Source organism: Myxocyprinus asiaticus, chromosome 35, assembly GCF_019703515.2.
Source record: "Myxocyprinus asiaticus isolate MX2 ecotype Aquarium Trade chromosome 35, UBuf_Myxa_2, whole genome shotgun sequence".
In the NCBI taxonomy this organism is placed as follows: domain Eukaryota; kingdom Metazoa; phylum Chordata; class Actinopteri; order Cypriniformes; family Catostomidae; genus Myxocyprinus; species Myxocyprinus asiaticus.
In genome coordinates, this window is record NC_059378.1 from 17239994 (window position 1) to 17253378 (window position 13385).

General features: G+C 37.6%; 1 protein-coding gene across 5 annotated transcripts in view; it reads right to left on the reverse strand.

The window, feature by feature from the left end:
- The window catches only part of LOC127425831 (sodium-driven chloride bicarbonate exchanger-like), a 71266-nt gene that overhangs the window by 10084 nt on the left and 47797 nt on the right, over positions 1-13385 (reverse strand). For all 5 annotated transcript variants that reach the window (XM_051672122.1, XM_051672125.1, XM_051672126.1 and 2 more), the window contains 15 exons: positions 13227-13373; positions 13003-13103; positions 12375-12549; positions 12158-12291; positions 11420-11665; positions 11181-11286; positions 10036-10197; positions 9310-9423; positions 8877-9038; positions 8224-8475; positions 8006-8074; positions 4268-4441; positions 4056-4178; positions 3893-3957; positions 3611-3721 (listed from right to left, as the gene is read on the reverse strand). In XM_051672122.1, the coding sequence (XP_051528082.1) occupies positions 3611-3721; positions 3893-3957; positions 4056-4178; positions 4268-4441; positions 8006-8074; positions 8224-8475; positions 8877-9038; positions 9310-9423; positions 10036-10197; positions 11181-11286; positions 11420-11665; positions 12158-12291; positions 12375-12549; positions 13003-13103; positions 13227-13373 (2141 nt within the window). The remainder of the gene's footprint in view (positions 1-3610; positions 3722-3892; positions 3958-4055; positions 4179-4267; positions 4442-8005; positions 8075-8223; positions 8476-8876; positions 9039-9309; positions 9424-10035; positions 10198-11180; positions 11287-11419; positions 11666-12157; positions 12292-12374; positions 12550-13002; positions 13104-13226; positions 13374-13385) is intronic.

Sequence of the window (13385 nt, forward strand, 5' to 3'; positions counted from 1 at the left end):
TTTATAAGCCGTTTATGACCTTACGCCGATAAAGGAACATGGTTTATTGCGTTTACGTGATCGCACGTGTTGTCGGCTTAAGCATAATCGGTGTAAGAACGTGCAAGTAAATATGCTCATTGATTAAAATTTTTCACCTTTGCAGCTTTTGTATCTTACCATAGGGGGGTTTGCAGATGCATGGATGAAGCATACATGGTGCAGACCAGGGATGTTGCGGTGTGAGATTTTGACGGTTATATTACAGTCTAAGAAAAAAATTGAGGTTAACCGGTTTTACGAATATTTGCTAATTTTCTTTTTATGCAGCAGCACTGGGGCAAAAAAGGCATATCACAATTGTATGTGGATGCCTTTCTTAGGGACATATGCACTCTAAGCACAGCCATACAAAAGGAAAACTGCTAAATAAAAATAAACAGAAGGTATATAATAAGAGACGCAACACCACTTATCTGCATCCCAGGTGCAAAATGCACTTCAATGTAACTGGAGTGCTTGGAGTCACTTCAGGACTGCATAACTGTAAGATTATTGTGGGTGCACAACATGTAGTTTATGGCATACAACAGTTTTGTCTTCTGCAGTTTATTAAAGCAATCTGTTGTCTGCCAGACGCCCCACCATAATGAATCAGCATCAGATATTCCATAAAAATACTGTCCTTAAGCCTGTCCACAAAATCTCACAAATAAACCTGTGGTCTATGCATAAAAGGGAACATTGCATAAAGCAGGCTATTTAAAGTCCAATAAAGACTAAAATAGACATTTATTGTTGAATGCGTTGAATTTGTACTCAGGCAATGCTGATGATTTAATACTCAACTTCTCAAAGTTGATACACTGATGGTAACTAGATATAAATGTATGCTGTGCACTGTCAGTATGCTTAAACATTACAAAAAGTTGCATCTTTCAGTTTATCCTTTTAAATCACCAGATCTAAAAAATAAATAAATATGAAACTCACTAGTTGGTTATTGGATGACTAAGTAGAACATCCTGTCCCATTTGTAGGATGTGTAACTTTATATGATTTCTGTCAGCATGTTTTCCATACTTTGTCTTCAGTCAGTCATTAAAATGCTTCCACACAGACGATTTTAGGTCACTTTTTCAGTGGACACGAGTCTGGTAGATCAAATTTCTCTGTCATGTTTTGGAGTTTATTTGTAATTAAATTGAAGGTTCTCATTCAGTCTGCAACATCTGGCCAAGCACCACGCGGCTGCCATCTGCACAGAAATTTGGCCAACTTACTCACTGCTTTAGCAGCCTCAGTTTTCTGTTCATGACTGACACAAGTGTAATCCACTTCTGTTACAGTTACAGAAATACTGAAACCAGCCCATCTGGCACCAACAATCATGCCACGGTCTAAATCACTGAGATCACATTTTTCCCCATTCTGATGGTTGGTGTGAACATTAACTGAAACTCCTGACCCATATCTGCATGCTTTTGAATATTGCAATAGCAAAGAACTTGATCCAGTTGCAGATAATCCCTTAAATTAAAGTGGTAGTTCACCCAAAAATGAACATTCTCTAATAATTTACTCACCCTCATGCCATCCCAGATGTGTATGACTTTCTTTCTTTTTTAGAACAGAACATTTTTAGAAGAATATCTCAACTCTGTAGGTCCATACAATGTAAGTGAATGGTGATCAGACCTTTCAAGCTACAAAAATCACAAAGGCAGCATAAAAGTAATCCAGTTAGCTCCAGTGGTTTAATCAATGTCCTCTGAAGTGATCCAGTCGGTTTTGGTTGAGAACAGACCAAAATATAACTCCATTTTCACAGTACATCTACAGTCTCTAGGCACGATTATGAGTTCTACCTTGATTACACTTCCTAGTGCTTGACGCATCCGCAGAGTGCTTGATGGCACTAGGAAGTGTAATCGATCTTGAAATCATGATTGCCAAGGAGGCTGCTGATGTCATGATTTATAGTGAAAAAGGCATTATATTTCAGTCTATTCTCACCCAAAACTGACTAGATCACTTCAGAAGACATGGATTAAACCACTCTAGTGTTCTGGATTACTTTTATGAAGCTTTTATATGCTTTTTGAAGCTTCCAAGTTCTGGCCACCATTCATGTGCATTATACGGACCTGCAGAGCTGAGATATTCTTCTAAAAATCTTCATCTGTGTTCAGCAGATGAAAGAAACTCGTACACATCTGGGATGGCATGAGGGAGAGTAAATGATGAGAGAATTTTAATTTTTTGGGTGAACTACCCCTTCAAAAAAACCTTTCCAGTAGATATAACTGTAAGCATATTTATTGTCACTTAGGGTTTGCTAAACTTAAGGGCCTTTAAAAATAAATGTTAACTGCAAAGGAAGTAATTTATCAATTATTTTCCTCTGTTCTCTATTTTCAAGGGTAACATTATTTATAATGTGCCTACTGTGTGAGGGATAGTTTAAAATATCTTGCAATACGTTTTGCGTTCCCTCGCAATATGTCTTGCACTCCCTCGCAATAAATTAACTGTGGTTTTACTTTAGTAATATTCTAGTAAAAATGACTTTAGTTACCATGGTAAATCTTGTGGTAATGGTTTTCAAATACCATGGTTAAACACTGGTTTCTGTAGTAAAACAAGGTTTAATTGTCAAAACGGTTACAAGTTTTTTTTCCAGCAGTAACACTAGTTTAATTACTGTAATAAAACCAGAGGAACCACATAATTCTAATTTTATTACCATACTTTTCATCGACCTGTGTTATTACAATGGTTTTACTACAGATACCATTGTTTAACTATGGTTACTGTACAAAAACCACAGTTATTTTTTGTGAGGGAATGCAAAATATTTTAGGAGGGTGGGGGAAAATTGTCTCCCTCTCTGTCCTCCATATGTTCCAAACCTGTATGTTATTCCTGTGTGAAACACAAAAGATGATATTACAATATTGAATTTAAGTCAACCACTCACTTTAATAGAAAAGATGCAATGAAAGAAAATAGTAACTGAGAATGTCAGTCCATTATGTTTTGCCTTATACTGTATCTCGTTTTGTGTTCCACAGAATAAAAATGTCTAAGGTTCAGAACAACATGAGTGTGTGTATGACAACAAAATTTGTATTTTATGGATGAGATAACCCCTAAAATCTGTAAAATTGACATTATTAATTTAGCCTATTATTTGTCATACATCCATTTGTGAATGCATCAGTGTGTAGGCATTTTTCTATCTATAATTGACTGTTAAGTCTTAAGATTATATACGGTAGAAAAAGTATATAATGTTGGTTCTAAATGATAATAGAAATTCTATTAACAATCCTATACATTGCTTAAGGATTTTTTTAGGGCTCAAGGTGATTTCATGAAAAGGGCTCAGATGTGACCAAACTCCCATGCACCACTCTTTAATTAAGCTTTTAAATTCTCAAAATCAACTCTAAAAATGTAACTAAATCCAAAACCAGGAACTCTCCCACAGTGAATTAAAATAGTATGTACTGTATTTGATCTATCCTAATGCAATGTTTATAGGTGTGTGGCAATATTAAGGTGAAGTGTTTGAAATCTGCCATGCACATTCCAAATACAAAAATCATTGAATGAATTTTGTTCAAACCTTTTTGAGCTTTGATCTTTTTTGGCACTGTCAGTGGTGAGGCTGTTCCAGACATTTCCAAAAGATGCCTTTGTCACTTCATCTGAAATGTTGACGGTGGATGGGTCATCCCTTAATCAACACAAACAAGTTGATTTCAGTTGTTTTGGTGTCATGATTTCAAAAATTTAAAGAAAATGTATAGCTCAATTTTTTATGTTTTGCACCTTCATGTAATGGTAATGTTTTTATATTAATGTTATCTCATCCTTGCATCAAACACATTTTTTTTCCCCCACTTACTTGTAATGCCCTTCTAGGGGCACTTGTACGATCCCTTCATCCTCCATTAAGACGCACTGATTCTCCTGAAAGAGAGAGACAGAAAAAAAAACACCTTTATTCAACCAATCACTTAACTGTCCTTTTAAACCAGAGGTTATCAACCTTTTTTGACACCTTTTACCTCTTGCTGTGCATCTTCCATTTTTTTCTTCTTGCTCTCAGGCATGAGGTCATCAAGCCAGCTGAGGTCTCGCTTCGAAAACACAAAGTCCAGCAGCTTACGAATGAACACCAGTGCTAACACCTGCGTGAAAACAAACAAACATCAAATCAGAACGTGATGAACATAAACATTGGCACAGCTCCCTAACACTTACAGTACAAATGCCATACCATCATAGGAAAGACAATGGCAGCTCTGGAGGTTTTGATGACCCAAAGAAGCACCAGGCAGGTGAGCTGGATGGTGGTGAACATATGGACCTTTCTCAGGGGGACGTGTCTCAGATAGATAAAATCTGGCTGGTGTTTTGTTGGCATCCCGAATAGCTTCAGACGATCAAAGAACTGAACGGCAAACAAAAACACATCTATCCAGATCAAAACTGCACAAAATATGCAACACAAATCTAAAGACAACACAAGAATGAGATGTCAGTGATTGTAAAAACCAGCTGAAGTTGATTCAATAGCCATTATAATTCAGAACTTTACAAATTATACGATCACTATTTGATAGATTGATTACACCAAACTTTCTCTTGGGAGTTGTTTAAGATGACTAGCGTCAAGTACACACTAAAGTTTTGGGAGTGACAACCACATTTAAATGTGTGAGTGAATCCCCCAAGTTTTTATTCTGTGTGTTATGTAATACAGGAGTCACTCTTACCAGTGGCGTGCACAGACCTCAGTAGGGACGGTGCAAAAGGATAAAAAAGGGCACTGATTGTTTTTTTGTTTTTTTAATTGTATTTATTTAAAAAAAAAAGATAATTAAAGAATAGCACTTATATATACTTAACTAATTCTTTGCTTTTTGAGTATTAAAGCATTTTTCTTGTTTTATAAACATCATTTTTTCCATTATTTCCTTTTTGACAAATAATAGCCTATTATGTTATATTCTTAACAAAAAGCACCATATTTTACACCTTTTTTTTTTTTCAAGACATGGCCTTTGATAATCCCATGTTTTTGACATGTGTCCTCGTAAAACCATAGTATTTTATGAAGTGTCTTGGAGACAGTATCATGAAACATGAATATAATCATTCAGTACCACGGTATTTTTGTTATAGTTTTTTCTTGTCTCATCACTCTTTTCACTTTTCTCATCTCTGCACCCTCACTTTATCATTTTATCTCTGCTGCTTCAATTCTGACCTCGTCACCATGGTTTTGTATGGGTGCCCAACTACATGCCCAAAAATTTTAATGCCATGGTATTTTTCTAAAAGTGATAAGTCTATTAGTTTCAACAAAAACCAAACTGGCTTTGGATGAATCAGACAGCTCCTTCAGTTAATGGCAGTATTCTATAAAAGAAGTATAACATTTCTATAAATGAAAACAATGAGACCGCTCCCATTATTATTAATAAAGCTGTCTACACTGCAGATGTGCAACCTGATGTCGGAAATGCGGTAGCAATCGAGTATTAATCTGTTGATGAATTTACAATACACAGAGTGGACATTTTATCTGACCTGTGTTGGTTTTCATTTATAGTTCTGCGCTGGGGTGTCTGCGTCGTTCAGTGAGTACACAGCCAAAATGCCAACTATGTTTCATAAATAAACAAAAGCAATGCAAGCAAAGTAATTTCTGGATTCTAAAGTATTTATTACATTACTGTAGCATCAAAAATGTGTTCATAGTATGTAAACATGTTTAGTTATGTATTATTTATTATTCATGTTGCCTGCAGAAAAGAAATGAGGAAATTACTGTATGCTTGCTCTTGAGTCACTTAAATAATAATAAATAAACATGTTTTGGTATACTTTTGACGTTCCGTGCTGATAAAGAAATCAAAATAATTAATAACTACTCACCTCAATAACTTTACAAAAAAGACTTTACAATGCATACAGGCAATATAACCAACTCTTACTGGGTGCTTTTTAATTTGCTGACAAATTAGAAGAGTTCCGTTTCCATAACTTATGAAATATGATTATTTACTCTACAAAAACTGTCAAACGTATGGTCAAATCATCGTGCCGATCGGAAAGTTCGCGAATAGAAAACACCACATTATTTCACTGACATATTAAATTAATATCAAGTAATGGCCTGGAGAAAAAAGCTTTTAGAGTGTTCATGCTGTAAACAGATATCTTCTGTCACGTTTCGCTTGTAACTTCATGAAACACAAACAGAATAAAAAACTGATGCTCCATGATGCCACTTCGATGCTCTGGGGCGAATTCAAAACGACATTTTTGCTCCCTCAAAGGGCACTGCTGTGGGAGGGGATGCCACTCGAAAGCTCATTCCAAACGAAAGTGAGAAATTCATACACATTCATACAGTAATTCTGTGTTCCCTTCAGAGTACCCACTTCAAGGGCTCTGCACCTCGGAGGGAGTAAGGCATAGGGAGGATCATTTGCAATTAGAATCCAGCCCCGATCTGTTGTAGCGCGCACTGTTAAAGGCTCCTATGCTTAATTTTTTCTGGATGACCAGAAGGGCACCTTCAGGGGCCGGTTGCATAAAACTGTTTTAGACTAGTCTTACTAGTTAGTTGTCTAAAATGTTGGTCTTAATTTTTTCAGTCATTTAAAAACTTATAAAAATAATAAAAATTAGTGAAGTCTAATTTAAGACCGAAATGTAAGACAGCACACCCCTAGGCTAACTTTTGTTTACATTCCATGTTGCCATTGAAAATAACTGTCAGCTGAGCCACTGGGGGCTTCAGTTGAGGGCTGAAAGGGGCTTGAGTTGAGACTTTGTAGAAGACTTTGACTTCAACGATGGTAACAAAATGTCATGTGTTTTTTATTATTTGGGTTAAAATCACTAAATTTGTTCATTAGAATCAATTTTGAAGCACTGTAGTCCTCTAATAAGCAAATATTTTCAGTGAATGAAAACTGTATTGAGTGTCCACTGTCAGACATTTTTTTTAAAGCTGTTCAGTGTCTTACTTTTCCCACAATGCAATGCAAATTAGACTGTCTTACTAAAGATAACTGTGAGCTTGTTTTATGCAACAGGCTTTCTATGGCGTGTTTAGCTAGTCAAACTAATTGTTACACGCAGTCTTAAGTTAATGACTATGTTTAAGCAACCAGCCCCTAATTTCTGAAATTAAAGGGCCAGGGGCTTGCGCTCCTGCTGCCCCCGTTCTGTGCATGTCACAAACTCCTACTACCCCAAACACACAATGCTTCACATAGTGATAATCAGAGTAAAGTCTGGATGTCTGATGGCTGTTAATAAGAAACATGGATGCCAAAAATTTAACCCCATTGGTGAGTCAACTATATTAGCAACTAGTAGCTCTGTTTGGTCAGAGACTAATTAGCAGAGATGGGCCACTTCTAATAAATGAATGGGAGAAATTGGAACGCCCAATGGATGTAGAAAAGGAATTCCCACCTGACAGGTAAAAAAGCCAATCACCTTTTAGACAGAGACATCACCTGTCGATTATCTTGAGAATGTGCATGCATATTAGCTAGACAAGCCGTAAAAATTGCATTTAGCGTAATCGTAGGTAAAGAAGCACAATTTATGATACCAGTGTTGTAAGATTTTACTGCTGATTCGAAATATGTTCTTTGATCGTAATCTGGCCAACAGTTTTGGAGATTTTGGTCTTTTCCCATTCAAGTAGTTAGGAGATACACTTGTATGCTGCTTGTTTACATAGGAAAAAAATAGCCGAGAGTGTTCCAAAGATGCCCACTGAGTAACCTGACTTGCTAAAAAGACTTTGGTTCGATTCTGTGCATACTAGGTAGATTTAATGAAAATTTGAAAGTTACTAGAATTAGTTTCACTTAGTCGCAGTGTGTATGGCCTAAGAAAAATGACTGAATCCTTTTTTAATTCTGAATTTAACTGTTGGGACACATTTTATTAGATAATGAAATAATGGCTTTAATCATTGCAGTACCTGTATGCCCCTGAGAGATGATGCACCCATGTAGAGGAAAACTCCATACAACACAGGCATCGGGATGTTCTGAGAAGAAAACACTTTTAATATATAAACAGTAACAAAGGGAAAACACCACAAAAGTATTCTCAAATGCTAACATTTTTAGTCTGTGACTATTATTTGTTGATCAAACTTGGCCATCTTTCTGACTCCATAAGCCAAAGATCACTGACCTTTAGTAAGGAGGTCATGAATACAGAGCAGCCCATAAGCAGGAATATCATGAGACCAGTGAAACGCTGCTCTCTGATGCCCAAGAACTTGGGCTGTTCACCTGGGGCCGAGCATTCAGACTCTAGCTTTAGGCTGTTCACGTGAGAGATCGAAAGAACCGTTGCGGCCACAAACCAAGGCAGGCCCATCAAAGAGCACACGCCCAACATCACAGCCACCACAAACAGATCCAAATGGTACCCACAGCCTTTCTGTAGATGCACACAATTGCAAAAATGTAAGGGGGTGTACACAAAGGACACATTTTTGAATTAAAATAAAGCAAGATGGAGCACAGCAAGTTTTACAAAAGCTGAACTTGACATGCGAGATGCTGAAACAGCAAAATTTGACTCAAACGACAAAGACATTTCACACGCGTACACATACATACCAACAATTACAAAATAGCGCATTCTACAACACTGAAGCTCATGACCATTTCATGTGATGTTTAAGTCTGCAAAATGCCTCGGACCGTAGATGCTATGACAGATTTCAAACTGATTTCAAACAAAAAAAATCTAAAAAACAAAAAGCCTGAAGCAGTAGATTGTGAAGGATTTTTAAACGCAGTTGTACTGGTTATTAGAGACAAATCTGGTCATGGTACCTTCAGCTTGTGTTCCTTCCTGTTAATGATGACGGCAGTAATCTGCTGGTCCATGAAGATGAGGATGGTGCATAGGAGAGCTGGGATGAAGGCCACAATAATGGTCCACCATGGGTTTGGCCCCAGGGGGCTGATGAACCAGCCACGGTCATCTCTGGTTGGCTGTAAGAGACCAGGTAATCAATTACATTTATATTTATATCCTGGAGGATCAAGGCTATAACCACCACAGACATTGATGTGCACACCTAACATACAGATTTGTGATCACTTAAATGGGGTTTTCAATGGTTTATTCTTAAATTACAGCTTCGACCAGCTCATCCAATAAGAATTTAGAGTCTGAACTATCCATTTTAGAAGTAAAAATAACTGACAAAACCACAATAGTGTGAATAATACATGTTGGTATGGAGATTCCTTAATGACTCACTTTAAACTCATTAGGGACCTGTAGTTTGGGGGAGGGGATTCCAAGGGCGTAGTCAATCAAAACCATTGTCATAATGGTGATGAAAACCGCAAAATCACTTATCACTGCCCTCACCTGTAGAGAAAACACAGGTAGGATAAAATCTAGAAGTTAGCATGACCCAGGGGGGGTCCTAATAAAGGGGCAGGGCTTAATGTTGTCTCAATTGGTCTGTTAAAATGGCTATTAAATTTTCTCTGTTTTATTTGTAGTGTAAATTATTGTACAGATTACTGCTAAAGTGACACTTAGACGGTGTTGTCAAATGATATCTATTACTTTTCTCCATACTGGTCAGGATGGACCAATGTATAATACTGGATATGTATAATATTTTTAATATTTATTTTATGGAGATTTCAGAATTTACTTTAGAGTGTACAAATGTCTCCAATAAGACAAAAGACATCCTTAAAAACATCTATCCGGAATGCGGCCCAATGGAGGATTGAGTTTTCTGGGCCGGTAAGTGCTCCCTTGAGAAAGAACCAATTGGGTATCAATACCTGACAACATTTGTCGCCCAATGGGAAATCAGAACAACATATGTACATAAACACACACACACACACACACACACACACACACACACACACACACACACACACACTCTAATACAGATTAGCAGGAATATACTTAAGCAGTTGTGTTTGTTTTACAACATCAAAACACACATAAACGCCTTGCCTTAGTGGGGAAGTAGTGGCTGGTTTTGAACTCCTTGAGGAAGGAGGACATTGCAACCGTTGAGAAGAAGAGCACGACAGACCAGAAGAGAACGTCAGGGATGTACGGACCATGATGACCACAGGCACTGCCTACAAACTCACCCTTGTTCTCTAAACAGCCCTGAGACAAAAATAACATCAGTCAATCAACCAATCGGTCAGTCAGTCTATCATTCAATAATTTTCTGCTTAAGTGGCACAGCTAAACATCTCTTACAAAAATAAATAATAAAAAAAAGGGTAAAACTATATAAAATCATGTGTAACTGTTGAAAATATCAAGGGGATTTGTTTATAGTGGATCTTGTTTGTGTGTGCGTGCGTGTGTGTGTAGGAGCTTAAATATAAAGCAGAGAGAGACAAACTGAGGCAAACCAGCAGAGGATTTGCTTTATTAAACTCTGAGTCTCTGAAATGTATTGAACCATATCTGAGCCAAAGAAACAGCAACCTCGTACACTCATACAGAGTCTGTTGAAATGTTCAGGATGGCATATTACCATCTGTTACTGAAAAAACTAGTATGCAGTGTGTGCACAGCAAGAAAAATACTGTATCCCACAGTGAGCTTTACTTTCCATTTTGAATGTGACAAATGAACCACACATAATATTAGTCGCAAGTTTTGGTTAAAAATAAATAAATTGGGGGCTCGTCAGGGATATTCTAAAACTAACTGACAATAATTGGATGCCACTTGCTGATTAAACATGCAATGTGATGAGGTCATGTGAAAACAATGTAGCATACTACTGTTTGAAACGTTCATCAGTGCATAATGCATTCTATTTCACATAATATTTAAAGAACACAAAAGTCAGTACTCAGTCTATGCTGTGCAGTACACAGTATGTAATATGCTAATATTCCTTTCCAAACATGGCTAAGTTCGGAATGGAATACTAGCTCACTAATTGCTGTATACTGTGCAGTATACACAGTATAATGCATACTAGTATTAAAAAAACAATAGTAAGTGAAACAGTATAAAAAACAAAATTAAAAAAAAAACTTTCAAACCCTACTTCACTTACTATTTCTGCTAAATACGGCTATGGCAGAAATAGTATGGAAATATGCAATTCCAAATTTAGCCATACTCACCTTGACATCTAGGCTCAACCAGTCGATCTCAGATGCACTGATGTTTTTGTCCTGCCAGTATCGCAGTGTGGCATTGCTGGGCTCTTCGGGCATTGTGCACACACACCTACAAAACACAAAAAAAAATAAAAAAATAAAAAAATAAAAACACACTGCATTATCTTTGTCAACATGTTTACAGCTGAATTACTCCTATGGCTGTGATTACTGCATGTGTGTATGTATGTTTCAGTACTTACGAGTACTGAGTTAGTTTGTTGAGGTCGTTATGCATGTTGAAAGGGTACGTCTCTCCCAGATGGATGAGTTTCTCCAGAGCTTCATAGATGAATATGATGCAGATGAGAGAAGCAAAGGCTTCCTCTGTGAATCTAGTTATATAACACACCAGCGAACTTGCGTCTGTGGCAACCAGCAACAGACAGAAAAAGGCAGTCCATAGACCGATGCACACACGCAAGGAGAGGTAGGACAAACCATACTCTCTAAGGAAACACACACAGACACACACACACACACAAATGCTCAATTGATAATATAATATTATATAATATAGCCTATTGTATTCATTTATATAATAATCTATTATATTATAGATATTATAAAAAAATGACTTGAGTTTACACCTAAAGGTATAATTCACCCAAAAATGAAAATTCTGTAATCGTTTTCTCAACCTTATGTTGTTACAAGCCCATATGACTTTCTTCTGTGGAACACCAAAGTAGATGTCAGGCAAACTAACATTCAGCTAACATTCTGCCTAACATCTCCCCTTATGTTCCACAGTAGACAGAAAGTCATACGGGTGTTGAACGTCATGAGGTTGAGTAAATGACGAAATAATTTTCAGCTTTGGGTGAACTATCCCTTTAGGTTTGTGTCCCACAGTTACAATGACACTTATATCACTAAAACACTTAATGATCTTAATGAGACACAAAATTCTAAGTGCAAATCAATGGAAAGATCCTCACTTGCAAAATTTGTAGAGGATTTTCTCAAAGACCAAGACTGGCCCTGTGCTGCCCAGAATAGTAAGGGGCTGCCCAGAAAACAAAGAATACGCTATTCCTGTCATAGATGCTCCAAACAGAGACTCTATCGCACTCTAGGACAGAGAGAGAGAGGGGAGAATTATATCACAGAGCATAATCAACCCAGCAAAATGAACACACACAAGCATTTTCTTACTATGCGTCCTTCTGTAGCTTCTCCTAGCAGGCCTCCAAAGGTGATAACAGGAGACATACAGGCACAGTAGAGAAAGAGGAAAGAGGCCAGACACTGCAGACTGATGGCGTCTGTGTAATCTGACAGGTAGTGAGGAGCCTTACGCTTAATATCCCACCAAAGCCCACCAAATAACCTGAAGATCAAAACAAACGTACAAAATCTATATTGCTGATATATTATACTAATATATCTGTACTAAGTATACAAAGTTTTTTTAAGTTCAGTTTTTGTGCCACTTCTTGATAGTGATAGTCTTGAATGCAGGCCCACAACACCGGATGCTGGTGTGCAAGTGTCCCAACAAGGCTTTCTGAATGGCTTAACCAGCAAGACTCCCTTGGGTAACCAGCATTACCAGCAAAGCCATACTGGTCAATCAGCTTCATCAGCTAAGTTTTGCTGGTTAAAAACATGGCTATGCTGATCCCGTTCCAAACCAACACTAACCAGCATAAAGCCCAGGCCAGCATGGGAACTGCATTCCGGTTAGGCTAGTCTTTTCAGAAAGGAAATATTCATACACATAAACATTACACACATACAAATTTACAACTCAATCACATAATTCACACACATGATCACTTACATCCCTGTGCGCTGTAGCTCTGGTCCTCCATGACCTCCATGCTCCTCGGCTTCCCCCAAATCTGCCCCTCCATTGGCCAGAGGAGGAACCTTACGCTTCTCCTGCAAGATGGAGATAGAACACTATTACAATTGGTCTCAGTTGTTTAAAAAAAAAAGATAAGGAGTCAGGAATCTCTATCCCAGCATTAGTGGGTTGTTGGGCTGTTTAAGAAGGTGTGTCACCTGAGAGGGCACATTTTTGGGTGGCTCTATTCTGATAGTAGGATCCCACTCGCCCGGGGGCAGCACAGTCACCTGGTCCAAAAACTCATCAATTCCTGCCACAAGATCAACGCGATCCTTTGCTTTATAAGCCACGTCATGGAACACCTGGAGGAAAGA